This window comes from Plectropomus leopardus, chromosome 17, assembly GCF_008729295.1.
Source record: "Plectropomus leopardus isolate mb chromosome 17, YSFRI_Pleo_2.0, whole genome shotgun sequence".
Taxonomy (NCBI): domain Eukaryota; kingdom Metazoa; phylum Chordata; class Actinopteri; order Perciformes; family Serranidae; genus Plectropomus; species Plectropomus leopardus.
This window is the reverse complement of record NC_056479.1, coordinates 29,528,605-29,549,052: the sequence shown is the minus strand read 5'-3', so window position 1 is coordinate 29,549,052 and position 20,448 is coordinate 29,528,605. Positions and strand designations below refer to the sequence as shown.

Genomic DNA, 20,448 nt, shown 5'->3' with positions numbered 1-20,448 from the left:
CGAAAGCTCTTATCCAATCAGATGCCCCGACATCTCACCTTCTGTCTGTTCTCTGATCTTAGTAAAAATCTGAATCTGTCTAAGATGCACTGGATCTTCATCGTCATCTTCATCACCATCATCATCTTCGTCATCATCCTCACCTTTTGCCAAATGTAGTTTTTGTTGTGAAAAGGGGCATTTCTCTTGTTTTTTGTTCTTTTTGATACTTTGTCCATGACTCTTCCGTTGTGTTGATGAAAAAAAATGAGGAAGAAGTTGGAACAAAAAGTAAAAAGACACAAAAAGACCAACTCAAGGCAGCTACGTATGAGTGACTACTGTAAAATGACTAACTAATAAAGAAGCAATGGGTTCGTTTTTACAGCTGGCTGCTGGTTTGTTCATCAACAATTTAACATCGATCAGAAACACAACAAGTCAAAGGAAAGTTTGTTTATTTCTGACTTCATTTACGATTCTTATAACTTTATTATTTAAACTTAATTTAATTAACTGGTGCCACAACCTGTGGTACTACTGAACGTTAGTGCATCTGTGAGTTGTATTAGTACATGCTTTGTATATTTGCTACATTTATCTGACAGAAATTATTTTTTTAAAAAGAGTTTCTGATTAGCCACTTTGAACCTGAGCGAATTGGCTTGATTAATTTCTAAATCAAGGGAATAAATCACAATTTTAAATATTACATGGGGGGGTGCTCCAAAATCATGAAAATACTCACTTTTATAATAATGGTACTACTAATAATAATTGTTACTACTACTACTAACTGCTACTACTACTACTTAATTATAATAATGATAATAAATAACACTAATATAGTAATAATGATACTGCTACTACTACTACAACTAATAATATTAATTATTATTATTATGACAATAATTAAAACAACAGTAGTAATATAAATGATTTCTGCAGTGCAGTTTATACATGAAGTGCATTACAAAGTGTTTTACAAACAACGTTTTCAATTAACACAATAACATAATAATAGATGATATGCAACACTAAATTGTGTAAATCAGAAATGCTTTAGAGGAAAGAAATTTAAAAAACATTAGTCTTATATTTTGTGTTCAAAGACAATTTTGAAGGTGTTTTTTTTTTTTTGTGTTTGAACTTTAAAAAAAAAAAAAGTTTACAGATAAATATAATGCACGAAAAAAGAAATCCCTTCAAAGTGTTCAGTATTTTCTGCTGCTGCTTTAACACGACCGCTTGTTTGGGATTGCAATTTCATCTCCAATAATTTTCCACAGCAATTAATTAAAGTTTACATCATGAAAACGTGTATTTACTGACTTTAAAACAAATTTTGCAGAAAAAACCCCCAGAAATTTGAATCCACGCGCGTGCGTGTTTGCGCGTGCACGAAGGTGCGCGCAATAAGGGAGCAAACGGGGTCGCGCGGGAAATCGATGAGAGGAGTGTACTGCTGCGTTCAGGTGCTCCTCGTACACTCTAAGTTGCCGCTTTAGTGCCCTTTTATATTCTTTGGTTTTATCTTTTTTTAATCTTTATTTGCAATAATATCAGAAACTTGATTTATTTAAAAGATATCCGACAATCTGAACAAACAGTAAATATTGTCAGTTTACTGCATTTATCTGACAGACTCAGATCATCAGAGTGTAACCAAGTATATCTACACTGAGGAAGTAGTACTTTGACTGCAGTCAAAGATCCGAGTACTTCATTCCAAGAGGTGTGGACTCGAGTCACATGACTTGGACTCAAGTCACAAATTTAATAACCTCAGAATCAGCTCGACAGTATCAAAAAAGACTCGCAACTCGAGTTTGACTTTCACACCAATGACTCGTGACTTCACTTATCAGATCATTCGCATGATTTAACAGCCAATCAGGTCGCAGGAGGGAACCAACATTTAAAAACAAACAAATTAATAAACAAACATAATTTTGTTTGTGCACAAAAACGACGAGTTGGTAAACAAAAACCAGCTGCAGAGTGTAAACTCGCAAAATTACAAACACAAAGACTGTAAAATAAACAAACACACTAAAAAACAGTCAGGATTCAGGACTCGAGCCTCAGAGTTAAGGACTCGGGACCTGTCAGTCTTAACTCAGGACTTGCCTGTTTTGACACGGGACTTGATTCACGACTTGCCTGTTTTTATTTTGGACTTGTCAGTCCTGACTTGATTTGAGTTGAAACTCGAGTTGAGAACTGACTTGGGACTTGCCTGTTTTAACTTGGTTTTAGACTCAGCATTTGTCAGTCTTGATTTGGGACTTCACTTGGGACTTTCGCATTGACTCGAGACTGCAGCTTGGGACTTGACTTCTTTGACTGCCTTGTAGAACTTGTCAATCTTGACTTGTGACTTGCCTATTTTGACTTGGGAATTTGCTTTGGACTTTCTTGGGACGTGTCTCAGTAGGCTACTTGCCTTTATGACTTGGGACATGTCAATCTTGACTTGGGAATTGACTTTTTGATTTTGGACTTGACACTTTAGTGCAAAGTCTTTATCTTGCATTTTCTTGTTTTGTCGTTGTCTTGTTTTATTAGTTTTTGTTTTGTTTGTTTACAAAAAAACTAAAAAACTAAATTTAAACTATAGATCCGTCCACCGCGCGGTGTTAAAAAGTCCGTCGGTCCCTGAAGGTCGCACGTCGCCCTACCAGCGCGTGATATCCCTCCGCGGGAGAGGAGCGCGCGGCCCTTTCCCTCGCGACAACAGGATGCGAACGGGCGGCGGTGAAGCTACGACACGTTAACGGCCGTGAACACTTCCCGAGAGAGAAAACACCGAGCCAGCACCGGGGAAACTCCCGCCTCTTCACACCGACAGAGAACCGCCCCGAGGCCGCAGCACCGACGGAGCTCCGTGGAAGAAAATAATCCGCTGAGGGCGCTGCGCGGCAACCGAACCTGTCAGCTACCGACCGACCGACCGGGAGAGAGAGCGCGAGCACCGGGGACAGATGGAGCTCATCACGATCCTCGAGAAAACCGTCTCTCCAGGTGAGTGTCCCCGCCGCCCCGCGTCCCGGCGGGCCGGCCAGCGGGGCTGAGAGCCGGGGCGGGAGCTGCGGAGCGCCGGGCAAAGTTTCGGGAGGGAAAAGCCTCGCTAGCTGCTAGCTGCTGATGCTAACCGGCTAACGGCCTGAAGCAGCGCAGATTCCGCGGGTGACTCCGCACTCTGTCGGGCTCTGATTCCCGCCTGACGGGGGGACTCACCTGCCAGGCCGCCCAGGTGAGCCTCAAATACGCTGTCACGTTGTAATAATGCCGGTGTAGCTCCGCGGAGGCCGGTGTGACAGCCGGGCGCAGCCGGGGAGGAGCACCGACCCTGCCCATGCCTCCGTTAGCAGCTCCGCTGTTAGCCTGTTAGCTCGGATCATTCAAACTGTCGGCCGCTTCCTCGCCACCTGTCCCGGCTAACGTCCCCTCAAAGCCGCCGACAGGAGAGAAAACTCCCCACTGGGTGTCACATTAACCACCTGCCGCGTCTTTAAACGGAGTTACCGGCCGTTGAACCGGTTTGTTGTCCGTTAGTAAAACTTTGTTTCTGTCACTTCAAACGTGTCCCGGCGGCCCGGCTAACGTTAGCATGCTAACCCCGGATCTGATGCTGCACGGCGGCTAACGCGCACGTTGGAGCCTCGCGGTGTCTCCGGTCTGACCGGGGCGTGTGGATCAGACCGCGATGTCACTCATCGGTGCATCGTAACCGACAAAGCTCAGTGTGTTGTGATTAGAGCAGCTGCTGAACCCGTTTAACCGGCTCGGTAACAGCTCACACCGGAACCTCCGGACTCATGTTAGCCTTCCTGCTAACCGTCAGCTAACGAGCCCCTCTCCCTCCTCCCCCCTCTCCCCCCTCTGTCTCCTCAGATCGGAATGAACTGGAGGCGGCACAGAAGTTTCTGGAGCAGGCGGCGATAGAGAACCTGGTCAGTATGCTGCTGGGGTCACTGGTGTGGTTACTGCTGGGGTCACTGGTGCTACTGGTGGTGTTGGGAGAAGCTAACAGCAGCGTGGGGGGAGCAGAGAGGAGCTCCGGACAGCTGGAGCCCGCCCGGCTTCTCCTCTGCTGCTGCTGCTGCCCCCCCCCCCCCCCCCCCCCTCCACACCCACCAACACAAACCACACAAACACACACACACACACACTCACACTCACACACACACACACACACACACACACACACACACACACTCACTCACACTCAGTCAGCATTTCATGCAGGCAGCTGCTCTCTGATGTGGCTGCAGATTTGTGATCAGATTCTTCACCATCGAACACAGAAATTAACAAAATATAAAACAGATGCTTCAAATCTCTGAATATATCTTAAAATCAATTTCATAAATACTACTTGTGTTATGTTATGTTATGTTGGTGTTATGACCTCAGTTTGTAGGAATTATGTTATATAAAAGTCAACGGTTTATTTATTTGATTAATTTAAGCAGAAAAAAAGCTCTTGAGATTAAAAATCTTTTGCAGAACGTCCTGGCCGAGACGAGTTACAGACATCATGGAGCAAAAATACAAAATCAAAATATACAACTCCAAAAGAAATCATATACAACTTTAAAAGAACACAAAATAAAGTTAGCACAAGGAAGGACTAAAAAGTCCGTTAACATACGTGATTTAAAAAACCCCATTAAAAATAAGACAGTTAAAAGCAGCCGAGCTCCCCGACTTTCCCCGACATTTGCTAATTTCTGATATTTAGGGAAAATGCAGCTGGACCAGAATCTCAAAAAGAAACTTTTTACACTTCATTTTAAAAAATGACTAAGTTTTAACTACTGATAGAGAAAAACCTTCTGTTTTCTTTCCTTTAACCCTTTGAAACCCGATTCAGCATCAGTTTATTTTGTGCTGCGTTCAGACTCGACAGATTATCGGCCCGGCTGATCATTGGGGATAATTATGGGTCCTTGAGAAGTCATGGAAAAGTTAAGAAATACTGTCTGTGCAGATGTGTGGAAACAAACGGGTTAACTGATACAGAACAAATGGAAAAACAGGAAGTCGAGTACAAGAAGCTAAAACATCATTTTATCGACATCTAAAGGGTTAATTCACCCTAATTTCGAAGGTTTACGTGCTTATGAGACGTTTCTGAATGCAGCGTGAGAAAGCTGATGTTAGTCTGGGTCTCAAAGGGTTAAATGTGGGTCATCAGATGACTATTTAAAAAATATGTCTGCCAATGTAATCGGCCAAGTATGGCACAAACCATGCGCCGCCGTCTGGCTGCGGCCCGCCGTGGAGGCCGCGTCAACGCCACAAAGTCGAGCTCTGTCCCGTCCAGCTACGCTCCGTCTGTCCCGTCCAGCTACGCTCCGTCTGTCCCGTCCAGCTACGCTCCGTCTGTCCCGTCCAGGTACGCTCTCGGGTACTGAAACGTGGTGCAGATAGATTTAACTTGAACAATCATTACCATGGCAACGACACGTCATCAGAAGTTTAGTTTTAACTGTCAGAAATAATCCAGACGTTTGTTCGGCTGTTTCACATAAATACAAACAAAAAAATCACACAATAAACGCTTTAAATGACCACAGACGTCACGAAAAGTGCATCACTACCACAACAATAATAATAATAATAATAATAATAATAATAATAATAATAATAATAACTAATAATCACTTTTGATAACACCTTTTAAAAACAGAGTCTACAAGGTGAAGCAGAAGCAACAGGAAACTGACCCGAGAAACAATTCCAAAATAAAACTCACAATAAACGTGGCGTGGCTGAAAGCTGGGCGAGGTTTTACAAACCGAACACGATAAGAATGAATGAATGCAGCGAATCCCACAAACACACGGAAACTGCCGAAAACACCGGAGGTTTATTTTATGTTTGGACAAACGTTTTGGCAGAAGTGTCCCTAAACTGATGGTGTCTGTTTTTGATGATTATAAATTTGTCTTGAATTTGATTGAGTGGCATTGAAAAGTCTTGAATGTACCTCTGCTGAAGCTTCACGTGAATATTCAGACAGTTTCTTTCTGTCCGGCTGCTGGAATCCAAAATCGACCCGCCGCTCATTAGATGGATGTTTTTGTGGCTGCAGAGTTCAGCTAATCCAGCAGCCGCTGAATTTCACCAGCATTTGGCTGATCCTGATTTCCAACCCTGGTCCTTAAAAACGCTTAAAAGGTATTGAATTCATGAATAAAACAACGAGGCCTTCAGTTTTCATTCAGATGTCTTAAATCAAAAGTCTTTATGAGTCGTGAAATGTCAAAATAACATTTTATTTTTTTAAGAATAAAATTTACCACCAAAAGCCAGAATTTTCCCAGTTTAAACCAGTTCTGACAGTTTTCGCTGGACTGGAATGATTCATGTAGCAAACAACATTTGGTGAAAATATTTCGGGAAAAAAGAGAGACCTGAAGCCTTTTAAAGGGTCAGTTCACTGATGGCAGACGGAGCCGAAGTGCTTGAAGTTCTTATTGTTTAGTTCCTAATATGATGAGCACAGTCGTCTCACTCAATCTGTCTCCTCCTCCTCCTCCCTCCTCCTCCTCCTCCTCCTCCTCCTCCTCCTCCTCTTCCCCCCTCAGCCCACCTTCCTGGTGGAGTTGTCGAAGGTGTTGGCGAACCCGGGAACACTCAGGTTGCTCGAGTCGCTGCTGGTCTGCAGGTGAAGAACTCTCTGACCTCCAAAGACCCCGACGTCAAGACGCAGTACCAGCAGAGATGGCTGGCCATCGACGCCAACGCTCGCCGCGAGATCAAGAACTACGTAAGGGCTCTGAGGACGTCCCCGCCGTCGTCTCCTGTTCATCTCATGTCTCTGCTGTCCTCACGTGTCTCTGTCTGTCCGTCAGGTTTTACAGACGCTGGGCACGGAGACGTACCGACCCAGCTCGGCGTCGCAGTGCGTCGCTGGATCGCCTGCGCAGAGATCCCCGTGAACCAGTGGCCCGAGCTGATCCCGCAGCTGGTGGCCAACGTCACCGACCCCACCAGCACCGAACACATGAAGGAGTCCACGCTGGAGGCCATCGGATACATCTGCCAGGACATCGTGAGTGAGCGCACACACCCTCACAGGACGCCGCCGCAACTTCAAATTTAAACTCAGAGCGACGCGTCATCGCGGCTCTCTGTCACCACAGGGTTCATACTGTCATGAAAAACCTGGAAAAGTCCTGGAAACTTTCAAACAGCGATTTCCAGACCTGTAAAAGTTTTTGAAAACTAAATTTACTCTGATAGTTTTGGAAAAGTCTCAGAATTTCAGTTTGTGAGAATTTTGTTTCTCATATCTGTATAATAACACATGATGTGTTCAGAGACCGTCGGAAATTAGAAACAATTTCTGTTTCTACAGTTTCTGGCTGATAAATGTTTCATTTTTGGTCATTTTTGAAGAAAACATGCCTTCCAGGATGGGATGTTTTCTTTGAAAAAGAACTATACGTTTTTAAAACAAAAAAGTTTCTTAATTTTCGAAGATTAAACATTATTAAAGAATCCTCTCTTTAAAAAAAAAAGCAAAAATTTGAATGGAAAAAAAGCAAATTTTTTTTGAAAATCATCAAAAGTGTTTAAAGAAAAGAATCGCAAAAAAATTGCATTTTTAAAATAATATATATATTTAAAAGCTGTTGTGCAGTAATAAAGCGTAAAGGAGCGCCGTGCTTCAGAGAATGTGTGGTCTTACACATTTGCCTTGAAATCCTGGAAAAATCTGAATAAAAACATGCATGAGCCCTGCAGACAGAAACCTGCGAGTGTGTAAATGTGAGAAAAACTGACGCTGATGACTCTCACTGCGTCCCAACATTAACCCTTTAAATCAGTTGACCTTTGACCTCCTCTGAGTCATTCAGCCGTCAGGTGGTCCGTGCGCACGCTGACGTCGGTTTGTGGTTCCTTCAGGACCCGGAGCAGCTGCAGGAGAACGCCAACCAGATCCTGACCGCCATCATCCAGGCATGAGGAAGGAGGAGCCCAGCAACAACGTCAAACTGGCCGCCACCAACGCCCTGCTCAACTCGCTCGAGTTCACCAAAGCCAACTTCGACAAGGAGGTGACCGCCAACGCCACACGTCCTGTTCTCACACGCGCCACACTTCCTGTACTCACACGCGCCCCACTTCCTGTCATCACATGCACCCCACTTCCTGTCCTCACATATGCCCCACTTCCTGTCCTCACATATGCCCCACTTCCTGTCCTCACATATGCCCCACTTCCTGTCCTCACATATGCCCCACTTCCTGTCCCATCAGGGTAGATTTTCTGAAAGGCCTGCAGGTTTGGAAGACAAAAAAAAAAAAAAAAAAAAACACCAAAGAATTTGTAAAGGAAAAAAAAAGCTTTTCTTTGAAAATCACCCAAAAAATTTTTTAAACCCAAAATATATTAATAGAAAAACAAAAACAAAACTAAAATTTTTATCTTAAAAATCAGCAAAAGTTGTAAATAATACACGGCATTTGTCTTTTTTCTCAAGTTTTTCGAAGAGAAAAAAGTTTTTGTTCTTGAGAAATCAAACAGAAGTCCCCAAATTCTGTTTAAAATACTCAGTTCTGATCCTGCTCTCAATTTAATAGTTACATTTGCCTTAAAGTCCTGGAAATGTCCTGGAAAGTTATTGGCATAAATGTGTCTGAACACTGAGTGATGATGATCAGAGTTTTATTGTGAAAGAAATGCTTATAGTTTCCTTCCTGTGTTTCAGACGGAGAGACACTTCATCATGCAGGTGGTCTGTGAAGCTACACAGTGTCCCGACACCAGAGTGAGTGTTGACTCCTGTCCCCAACATGTCCCCCGCACTCTGTCCCCTACACTCTGTCCCATGTCTCCTGTCTGACGTGTTGTGTCTCTGCCTGCGTGGTGCGTTCAGGTGCGTGTGGCGGCCTTACAGAACCTGGTGAAGATCATGTCTCTGTATTATCAGTACATGGAGACGTACATGGGTCCAGCTCTGTTCGCGGTGAGCGCGCACACACACACACACACACACACACACACACACACACATGCAAACATGTCAGCATCAGTCCTAATCAGAAATATTAAATATTCATTAACTGAATTTTAACCCTTTAAATGCCTTTTTTTCCACAATGCCACAATGTTTTTAGATGAAAAACTCAAAAAATGAATTATTTTAAATCTACTACATGCTGAGCTGGAAATTCTCAGATTAAACTAAAATACACAATCTGGATGAATATTTCTGCCATATGTACGAACACAGCCAACATTATCAAAACATGAAGAAAGAATAGAGCCTAAAATGTACCAAACTGTCCCTAAGGGGTTAATAACAACCAGTCTCTAAGGGTTAATAACAACCAGTCTCTAAAGGGTTAATAACAACCAGTCTCTACAGGGTTAATAACAACCAGTCTCTACAGGGTTAATAACAACCAGTCTGTAAGGGGTTAATAACAACCAGTCTCTAAAGGGTTAATAACAACCAGTCTCTACAGGGTTAAACATGCACCAGTCTCTAAAGGGTTAATAACAACCAGTCTCTACAGGGTTAATAACGGTCTGTAAGGGGTTAACTGTGTTAATCAGTGTGTTTTTGGTCGATGAGGAGAAATCATGCACCACTCTGACAGCGTGATGGAAAACACAACCACAACAACCTGAGACCAGCACACACAACCAGACTGATCCACGTTTCAGACTGAAGCTGCAGCTGATCCACCCATTCATCACTCTCCTCCTTTTTCTTCTCTCCTCCTCCTCTATCTCCTCCTTTCTCTCTCCTCCTCCTTTATCTCCTCTCTCCTCCTTTCTCTCCTCTCTTTCTCTTCTCTCCTCTTTTCTCTCTCCTCCTCCTCTGTCTCCTCCTCTCTCCTCCTCCTTTCTCACCTGTCTGCCTCTTTTGTCTCCTCCTTTCTCTCCTCTCTCCTCCTCCTCTCTCTCCTCTCTCCTCCTCCTTTTCTTCTCTCCTCCTCCCTCTCTCTTCCTCCTTTCTCTCCTCCTCCTTTTTCTCCTCCTTTCTCTCCTCTCTGCCTCTCTCCTCTCCTCCTCTCTCCTCCTTTCTCTCCTATCTCCTCCTCCCTCTCCTCCTTTCTCACGTCTTCTCATCTTTTCTCTCTCTTACTCCTTTCTCTCCTCCTCCTCCTTTCTCTCTTCCCTTCCTCTCTCCTCCTCTTTTTCCTCTTTCTCCCTCCTCCTTTCTCACCTTTCTCCTCCTCCTTCTCCTCTCTCCCCCTCCTCCTCCTTTCTCTCCTCTCTCCTCCTCCTCCTCAGATCACCATTGAGGCGATGAAGAGTGACATCGATGAGGTGGCGCTGCAGGGGATCGAGTTCTGGTCCAACGTGTGTGATGAGGAGATGGATCTGGCCATCGAGGCCTCGGAGGTCTGTGGAACAACCGCAAACGGCGACACGTCATCTCGCCTTATTAACCCCGCCCCCTCTGACCGCTCTGTTTGTTCTCGTCCAATGGCAGGCCTCGGAGCAGGGCCGGCCCCCGGAGCACACCAGTAAGTTCTACGCCAAAGGGGCCCTGCAGTACCTGGTCCCCATCCTGACCCAGACCCTCACCAAACAGGTAGCACTCCTGCTCCTCAGGTACTCTGTAACCGCTCCGTACGCACGCCGCCACGCCACCTCTGACCCCAATCCTCTTTCAGGACGAGAACGACGACGACGACGATTGGAACCCGTGCAAGGCGGCCGGCGTGTGTCTGATGCTGCTCGCCACCTGCTGCGAGGACGACGTGGTCCCTCACGTCCTGCCGTTCATCAAAGAGCACATCAAAAACCCCGACTGGCGCTACAGGGACGCCTCCGTCATGGCGTTCGGATCCATCCTGGAGGGACCTGAGCTCAACCAGCTCAAACCACTCGTCATACAGGTCAGTGACACGTTAACCAATGTTTTTAGGACTATTCTAGGATGTTAAGACATTTTTAGAACATTTTTAGGATGTTTTTAGGGCCCTTTTAGGATGTTAGGACACTTTGAGGATGTTAGGACATATTTTTAGGATTTTAAAGTGTGAATCACTTAAATTTGGTCTTGAATCAGGAGACCGTTGGGGGCCACCCGGCACCTTGTCGGGGTCCACATTTGGCCGGCGGGCCGTAGGTTGCGTATCACTGAGTTAACCGCTGGTCACGCAGGTCGGTCTCTAACCAGTTAACCCCTCGTGGTGCAGGCGATGCTGACCCTGATCGAGCTGATGAAGGACCCCAGCGTGGTGGTGAGGGACACCACGGCGTGGACGGTGGGGAGGATCTGCGAGCTGCTGCCCGAAGCCGCCATCAACGAAGTCTACCTGGCCCCCCTGCTGCAGTGCCTGATCGAGGGCCTGGGGGCCGAGCCCAGGGTGGCCTCTAACGTCTGCTGGGTGAGCTGCTGAAGAGTTCCTCCTCCCGCTCCTCCTCCTCCTCCTGCTGCTCCTCCTCAGCTCTGACCTCCTGTCTGCTCCTCCCTGTCAGGCCTTCTCCTCTCTGGCTGAAGCTGCGTACGAAGCCACGGACGCCGCGGAGGACCAGGAGGAGCCCAGCACCTACTGCCTGTCCTCCTCCTTCGAAATCATCGTTCAGAAACTCCTCGAGACCACAGACAGGTGAGGGGGCGGGGTTAAGTCAGGTCATGTCTGTCACATGACGTCCTGCGTCCCCGCGTGTTTGACGGCTCCCTGCTGCAGTCACTTCCTGTCGTCTGATCTGAGGTCAAATCCGAATCTCAGTAATCAGCTGAAAATCAGAGCGTTTGTGTTTGTGTGACCTCAGAATGAGACGTTTGTGTCGACTCGGGGAGCTCCTCGTCTGAGACCGCCGCGTTTCTACAGGAACCCAGAACGGACAAACTAAACAGCTGACACACAGACACACTCGGGTTTTCATGCATGCTCGGCACATTTCAGTGAAATCCGCCTTAATATTTCTTAAACAAAAAAGTGGAAACATTTCACGAAAAGTCATAATATTTCTGAAAATTAAAGTTGAGTAACATTTTATACTAAAAAATTGTAATATATAATTTAAAAATCACATATTGCTGGAAAAATAGTCAAAACATTTTAGAGAAAAAGTGCAAATATTTTAAAGAAAAAAAATCGAGTAATGTTAAAACTATTTTGTGAAAAAACGTAATATTTTGAAAAAAGAAAGCTTTAATTATTCAAGAAAAAAAGCCCCAATATATTTTACCAAAAAAAGTCAGAATATTTTAGGACAACAAAGTCTTAATATACCAGGTTTTTTTAAAAAAAAGCAAAGTTGAACATTTTTTTAAAAAATATAAAATTATTTTTTGGCATTTTTGCCGTTATCAGATAGGACGGATCAATGGTGTTAACTGGCCCCGCCAAGTTGAACATTTTGAGAAAATATGATGTTTTTTTCGGTCTTTTTCCTCGGTTAAAATCAGCTGGTTGTTTCGGAGGCGGAGACATCCGAGGACGACCAGGAGACGATTCAGCTGGAGGACGTTAAACTCCCGTGTGCTCTGATTTTTATTTTTCTGTACGACAGCAGTGGTTGTGATTTGGTCTGTGTAAATGGAAGCCTGGTTGCCATAGTGACGACGACGATGACGATGATGATGATGACGATGATGACGATGATGACGATGATGACGATGACGATGACGACGACGATGATGATGATGACGATGACGATGACGATGATGATGTGTTTGGTTGTGCAGGCCCGACGGTCACCAGAACAACCTGCGCTCTGCAGCCTACGAGGCTCTGATGGAGATCGTGAAGAACAGTGCGAAGGACTGTTACCCCGCCGTGCAGAAGACCACGCTGGTCATCATGGAGAGACTGCAGCAGGTCCTACAGATGGAGGTGAGGGGGGTCTTCAGTTAACTCTTTGAAGCCTGGACCTTTGACGTTTCTCTAGAAAATAAGGAGAAAAAAAAGGCAATGAGCAAGAAATTCCTGCAAACTGCAAATAAATGGTAAAAGATTTATTTATTTTATTTTATTTATTTGACAGGAACAAACAGTAACATTGATGCCGTAACAAGAAAAAATAACCTGAACAAGAAGGGAAAAAATAAATATACAGAAATGAATTATTCTACTTGCATATTTATGTAATTATTATTTAATTTTTTTCCAGGTCATTGCCATGTTTTATTTCTCCCACTTTTGTGTAATATTTAAGGAATTTTCTTGTAACTTGCTAATTTTTTAGGTCATTTTTTATAAAGTTGCTTAATACCCTTTTCTTATTTTCCTACTAGATAATAAACAAAACAAAAACAGGAAACAATGTCAAGAAAGCAAATTATTCTGAATATATATTTAATTATTTAAGGTTTTTTTGTTATTTCCTTTTTTTTTTTTTTTTTTTTTTTGTGTGATAATTCTCAGGATTTTATTTCATGCTTTTTTGGGGTCATTTTTTTGTTTAATACCTTTTTCTTATGTTGAAAGAAAAGTTGGCCAGTTTGTTCTGTTTTTTAAATTCGTCAGTTAACCCTTTGAGACTTGGATAGTCACTTTTTTTAAAATGTAAATCAGGAAAATAAAAGCAGCTACGTTCAGAGCCGTGATGTTTTGCCTGAATTAAGTAAACGTCTTCCTGTGTGATGACATCACTTCCTGTGTCTCCAGTCTCACATCCAGAGCACGTCGGACAGAATCCAGTTCAACGACCTGCAGTCGCTGCTGTGTGCCACTCTACAGGTGAGACCGCACACCTGAGCGCCGCGCCGCCACGCTCTTACTGTGGCGGAGTCAGAGGCCTGGTGTTGATGCTCTTATTGTGACGGTGCGAGTGTTTCCTGTGTGTTGCAGAACGTCCTGCGTAAGGTGCAGCATCAGGACGCCCTGCAGATCTCTGACGTGGTCATGGCGTCTCTGCTCAGGATGTTTCAGAGCACCGCCGGCTCCGGGGGCGTCCAGGAGGACGCTCTGATGGCCGTGTCCACGCTGGTGGAAGGTACGCACTCTCTAACACACACACACCCACAGCAGAGGACAGAGGACAGAGGACGGGGGACAGTGTGTGTGCTGACTACTGTTGTGTGTGTTTCAGTTCTGGGCAGCGACTTCCAGAAATACATGGATGCCTTCAAACCTTTCCTGGGAATCGGACTGAAGAACTACGCCGAGTATCAGGTGCGTCTCCAAGAAAAAAGCCTAATTATTTATTTGATTTTAAATTGACAAAATAATTCAAAGAAATTCTACAAACCTCGCTGATGATGATGATGATGATGATGATGATGATGATGATGATGATGATGATGATGATTTTGTGTGTGTGTGTGTGTGTGTTTCAGGTGTGTCTGGCGGCGGTGGGTCTGGTGTGTGACCTGTGCAGAGCTCTGATGTCCAACATCCTGCCTTACTGTGACGAGATCATGCAGCTGCTGCTGGAGAACCTCGGGGTGAGGAGCTCCGTCTCACTCTCATTGCGCCTCCTCCTCCTCTCCTCTCTCCTCCTCCTCCTCCTCCTTCTCTTCCTCTCTCCTCTCTCCTCTTCTCACCTCCTTCTCTCCCCTCTCCTCTTCTGTCCTCCTCTCCTCTTCTCTCCTCTCTCCTCTTCTCTCCTCTCCTCTTCTGTCCTCCTCCTCCTCCTCTCCTTGTCTCTCCTCCTCTCCTTGTCTCTCCTCTCTCCTCCTCCTCCTCCTCCTCTCCTCTTCTCTCCTCTCTCCTCTTCTCTCCTCTCCTCTTCTGTCCTCCTCCTCCTCCTCTCCTTGTCTCTCCTCTCTCCTCGCTCCTCTCTCCTCCTCCTCTCTCCTCCTCCTCCTCTTCTCTCCTCCTCCTCTCTCCTGCAGGGTTCTGTTGCTCAGCGGCTCTGAAAACTCGCTGGATGATGCCGTAAATGTTCGTAGAGTCGTGTTACCTTTAAATGTGTTTCTGGGGAGGAAAATCTTCCGGTTGCTCTTTGAGGGAAAAAATTAAACCAACAAACAAACAAATGCTCGGTCAGAATTTACCGGCGCTCACTCAGAGCGTGTCGCCGTGGCGTGTTTGGACTGACGTGGCGTCTCCTCGCCAGGGATAACTTCCTCTGTGAGTGAAAAGTTGAGATTAATGAATATTTGATTTTTATGATTAGGAATGTTGCTGGTTAAAAAATAAAAGTAGAAAATCATATAAACGTATGATTTTTTTTTTTAAAGCTTATGTTACGTGTGCAGAGCGATCCGAGTGCGAGTGACATCACAGGGTCCCTAAAGGGTTAAAAGCGGCGGGCTGATCCACGGCCGAATGTCCCTGATATTTGCTGCTGTGTCACGTTGGACGTCTCAAACGGGCCGAGAGACGGTCGGCAGAAAGCAGCGAGGCGGGACTCTGCGTGCTGCTGTCGGTCTGTGATGATAAATCATGCACCACGCTGACCGTGATGTAAATGTCCACATTTATCTGAGACCTGGTTCCTGTGTCTGAGTGACCTCCTGCAGGGCCGCTGCGTTCACGCGTGTGCTGTGTGCTGCGTTCACGCGTGTGCTGTGTGCTGCGTTCACACGTGTGCTGTGTGCTGCGTTCACGCGCACACAGTGAACCTGCAAAATCAGGCTGCAGAGTGTCAGAGAACGTGTTTTTAAAATCTGAGAACACAACAGCACAACAGCCTGATGAGACAACTGGGTCCCCTGTCCTCAGTGGGTCTCCTGTCCTCAGTGGGTCCCCTGTCTTCAGTGGGTCCCCTGTCCTCAGTGGGTCTCCTGTCCTCAGTGGGACACAGTGCAGAGACAAGAACTTGAACATCTATGAGACCAAACAGCTCAAAACGTCCACTTCTGCTCATTTTACAGACCCAACGCTTCATTTATCAACCAGCAGTCCTCAAATAGTCTCATCCCTGTCCTCCAGCTCTGTCCCTCCCTCCGGCTGTCCACTGAACATTAACATAGTCTCTCTCTGTGTGTGTGTGTGTGTGTGTGTGTGTGTGTGTGTGTGTGTGTGTGTGTGTGTGTGTGTGTTCAGAACGAGAACGTCCACCGGTCTGTGAAGCCTCAGATCCTGTCTGCGTTCGGAGACATCGCTCTGGCCATCGGAGGAGAGTTTAAGAAATACCTGGACATCGTCCTGGACACGCTGCAGCAGGCGTCTCAGGCTCAGGTGGACAAGGTAAACACACACACACACACACACACACACACACGCTGACGTCATCCTCAGACGAGATGAAACCGTCTTTACTGTAACTCATCGTTCAGGACATGAACTTTATTATAAGAATAATAATAACTTTATTTCTGCAGCAGAGACGTTTGTCTCAGAAAAGAGAAAAATAATTAAAATAAAACAAAAATAACACGAATGAGAGTCAACACACTCATCATATGAGGGTTTCTATCACAGGCCGTTTTGTTTTTATATCAGCGCACAAGTTTCACGTCTTTCCGACTTCAGTCGATATTTGTCTGCAGCTCTGAGAGCAGACGCACTCTGAGCTCTCAGCTGCTCCTCCTCCTCCTGCTCCTCCCCCTCCCCCCCTGCTCCTCCTCCCCCTGCTGCTCCTCCTGCGGTGTTGCAGTGTGTTGGGTCTGTGATGATAAATCATGCACCACGCTGACTGTGATGTAAAACTCTCCACGTTTATCTGAGACCTCGGCTCTGAGCGCTTTTCATTTTAAAAAAAATTTAAAAAATAAATAAATAAAGGAAATAGCTAAATTTTTCTTCAAAAATCGAAAAAAAAGTTCTTTAAAAAAACAGCAAAAATGTGTAAAATAAAAGCCAAAATGTTTTCGTCAAAAATTCCCAACATTTTTTTAGAGAAAAGTGGAGCACACCCACCTGTCCCCCAAAACAGTCCACATTTAAAGAGACGTGTGTGTCTGTGTGTCTGTGTGTCTGTGTGTCTGTGTGTGTCTGTGTGTCTGTGTGTGTGTGTGTGTGTCTGTGTGTCTGTGTGTGTCTGTGTGTGTGTGTGTGTGTTCGTTCAGACGGACTATGACATGGTGGACTACCTGAATGAGCTGAGGGAGGGCTGTCTGGAGGCGTACACCGGCATCATCCAGGGCCTGAAGGGGGACCAGGAGAACGTGCACCGTAAGAGCCGTCACATGACCACCCACACACACACACACACACACACACGTTGTCAGCTGACGTCGGTTCCTCCTCCTGACTGCAGCCAATCAGGAGGATTTTACGAGGTCACAGAGAACTTTGAGTCCGTTTCACCCAGCGAGCTTCAGGCTGCGGCCGACTCACAGCTTCCTGGTTTTGCGGGACTCGACAAAATCAAAGAAACTGACGTTTTTAAAGTCGGAGGATTCTGAAATGTTTTAATCAGTTTCTCTCTGTCCTTCCTGTGACCCCTCCATCCTGCTCCTCCTGCTCCTCCTGCTCCTCCTGCAGCTGATGTGATGCTGGTCCAGCCTCGCGTGGAGTTCATCCTCTCCTTCATCCATCACATAGCCGAGGACGAAGATCACTCTGACGGAGTCGTGGCCAACGCCGCCGGGCTCATCGGGTAAGAGGGGGGGTCACACATGCGTGATCGACTTCTGTTTTTATTTCTGTTTCACACAGCGGGTTTAACCCTTTAGGTCCCGCTTTAATATCACACACACACACACACACACACACACACACACACACACACACAAAATGCACTTTTTAAAATCAGACTGTAAAAAATGTTCTACATTAAAATGATTTTCTACTTTCATTGAGTTTATTTTTAACCAACACGAGTCCAAATCATAAATATCAGATCGTTATTACTTTTTCAGAAGAAAAAAACACCAAAGTTTCACCTGAACAGTCTGAATGTGACTATTTAGTTTCCACAGCGTATTTTAGACCCACTGATACACTCAAATACACAACCTGGACATATGCATGAACACACACACAATTATCAAAAAAAGAAGAGTGAATAGAGCCTAAAATGCACCAAACTGTCCCTAAAGGGTTAACAACAGTCTGTAAGGGGTTAACCGTGTTAATCAGTGTGTGTTTTGGTCGATGAGGAGAAATCATGCACCACTCTGACAGCGTGATGGAAAACACAACCACAACAACCTGAGACCAGCACACACAACCAGACTGATCCACGTTTCAGACTGAAGCTGCAGCTGATCCATCGATCCATCGATCGATGGATCGATGGATCAGCTGTTCTGTCTCTGATTTAGTCAGATGGAAACAAACTGCTCTTTTAACATCAGCTGAGACATTTTTCACTATTTTCTGACATTTTTCAAAGAAAAAAAAGCTTCAGTGAGCGTTTGTTCTGCTTTAGTGCCTAAAATGTTTCTGTAAAATCAGAACCAGCTGATGTTTGATTTGACTCTTTAAAAAACAGTTGAAGAAATGTACAAATACAGAAATGTGAAGAAACAAAAAGTTTTTCTTCTCATTTAATTTTTTTTTTTTCATTGATTATATTTTTGTGTTTTCTTGAGTCTCTGTTCTTTCACATTAAAAGCCTTTTTTTGTGTGCATGTTTTGTTTTTGTGTGTGTGTGTGTGTGTGTGCGCGCACATGCAGCGATCTGTGCACGGCGTTTGGTAAAGACGTGATGAAGCTGGTGGAGGTTCGTCCGCTCATCAACGACCTGCTGACGGAGGGACGGCGCTCCAAAACCGCCAAGACCAAGACCCTGGCCACCTGGGCCACCAAGGAGCTCCGCAAGCTCAAGAGCCAGGCCTGGTCAGACCACACACACACTCACACACACACTGATACACACTCACACACACTGATACACACTCACACACACATAAATACAAAATTCAGTGCTTGTGAACCGACTATCGACTGTACGCAGCCTTACGGGGACGTTTGACCCGACTGTGCACTGCATCATCGAGACGTTTGACGTGATGACTTGTTGGTCAATGAGGAGACATCATGCACCACTCTGACGGTGTGATGGAAAACTCAACCACAACATCTGAGACCAACACACACACACACACACACACACACACACACACACTTCTGCTAATGTGATGTTGATGTCTGTGCGATGACGTGTTTCCTGTTGGTGTGACGGTTTCCTGTCGTCCTCAGATTGGTGCCGGCGGGGACAAGAGAGCGAGAGATCAGAGAGATGGACATCAGAGGACAATGAGGACAAACTGCCCCACTGGAATTAACTCTTCTGTCTTTGTCGCGAGCGTCCGGTCGAAGCAGAAGTGAGCTGAAGTGTGAGCTGAGCTGAGTGTGTGTGTGAGAGAGAGAGACGTGTGAGCGAGCGAGAGATGATGTTCCAGCAGGCGACGACTCCCCCCCTCCCCCCTACACCCCCCCCCCCCCCCCGCCCGGCCCGGGGGCTTGGACTCTGACTCCCCCCTCCTCCCCCCCAAATCAAAAACACCTTCAAGCCCTCCTCCCACAATCCACCTCTCTCGCTGTAGCCGGGCTCTCCTGCGACATCACGATGACGTCACCGACCCGCCGCCGCCCCTCGAGCCGGGGGGAGGGGGGGGAGGAGGGGAAATAGAAACAAACACGACGAGAAAATAAAAGACTTTTGTGGAATCAAAGATAAAACCCCGAGCGGACTTTGTGGACTTCTGTGGAAAACTTTAGATTTTTGTTGCTCTTATTTTTCTTCTTCTTCAACCAGCGAAGGAGATCTGACGGACGCCGCCACCTGCTCCGTCTGCAGCGCGCCACGCTCTTACCCAAACAACAGCACTAAATTCCTACAAAATAAAAGTCAGAAAATCCCGACGAGGAATCCTCCGAGGAGCGAGTGCCAAATGGAAATAGTTTAGCGGAAAACAAAAGGAAGTGAGCTGCTGGTGAAGCGTTTTGGTTTGAATTCGCCGCTGCACTTGTTTTGGGAACGGGTCACTCACCATTTTTGCTTGTTTAAAAAAGAAATTCAGATTGAAGACGTTTGTATAAGGTTATATTTTTCCATTGCTATGATGAAAATAAAGTAAAAAAAAAAAACAATAAAATGATCTGAAACATTCCCCAAGCAGTTCTGGTGATTTGGGTCTCTTCTGTCGTCTGTCGGACTCCTGGACTGATGACGCGTTTCGGACTCTGCTGATTGGAAGCTCACCTGTCGGTTTGTTTACGCGACGCCACAAAGAACCATGATTCTCCTTGTTTTTCTGTTTTTTAACTCACTCGGTGGCTTGTGTGGTAGCAGCAGCTGACGGGACTTCTGTCGGGACGTTTTTTTAGTTTGTGGGCTGCAGAAACCTGCGAGCGCGCTCAGTGGCGTCTGCCCGCCTCGCTCCGGGTCTGACCACCTCACTTCCAGTCTGTGACCTTCATCGACAGACTGGAGGAAGCGCTCTTAGCGGGAAACCACTTCCTTTTCCTCCAGCTGGAAGTGAAGTGTCCCCAGCCGCGGAGAGCTTTTATTTTGTAGAGGTGCGGCAGCTGTAGGGAGGAGGTACTTCCTGTGTTGACGTGATGAACCTGGCGACTCGATTATTTCTGAATTGTGAATCATTTAAAGCCAATCTGCTTTTTATTTCATATTCAACTTTAGTGAACTAATAAAGTCTATATTGTACTGAACGCTCTGCTGCTGCTTCTTCTCACCAA

The 20,448-nt window shown here is 45.7% G+C and overlaps 1 protein-coding gene and 1 non-coding gene across 2 annotated transcripts; both read left to right on the top strand.

The window, feature by feature from the left end:
• The first annotated feature begins 2,663 nt into the window (after positions 1–2,663).
• On the top strand, positions 2,664–20,421 carry kpnb1 (karyopherin (importin) beta 1). The gene is given in 25 exon segments (XM_042505310.1): positions 2,664–3,003; positions 3,877–3,935; positions 6,579–6,618; positions 6,621–6,760; positions 6,846–6,906; positions 6,909–7,045; positions 7,903–7,951; positions 7,954–8,054; positions 8,709–8,768; positions 8,877–8,966; positions 10,244–10,354; positions 10,446–10,547; positions 10,630–10,854; positions 11,158–11,349; positions 11,441–11,571; positions 12,657–12,804; positions 13,579–13,650; positions 13,762–13,906; positions 14,003–14,085; positions 14,250–14,357; positions 15,904–16,047; positions 16,869–16,974; positions 17,287–17,401; positions 18,424–18,585; positions 18,949–20,421. Coding segments are annotated over 25 exon segments (2,622 nt in total). The 5' UTR covers positions 2,664–2,963; the 3' UTR covers positions 18,950–20,421.
• Positions 17,032–17,169, top strand: LOC121957342. Its single transcript, XR_006106759.1, has one exon. It is a non-coding gene; the product is annotated as a small nucleolar RNA SNORA79 (small nucleolar RNA).
• Positions 20,422–20,448: the final 27 nt, after the last annotated feature.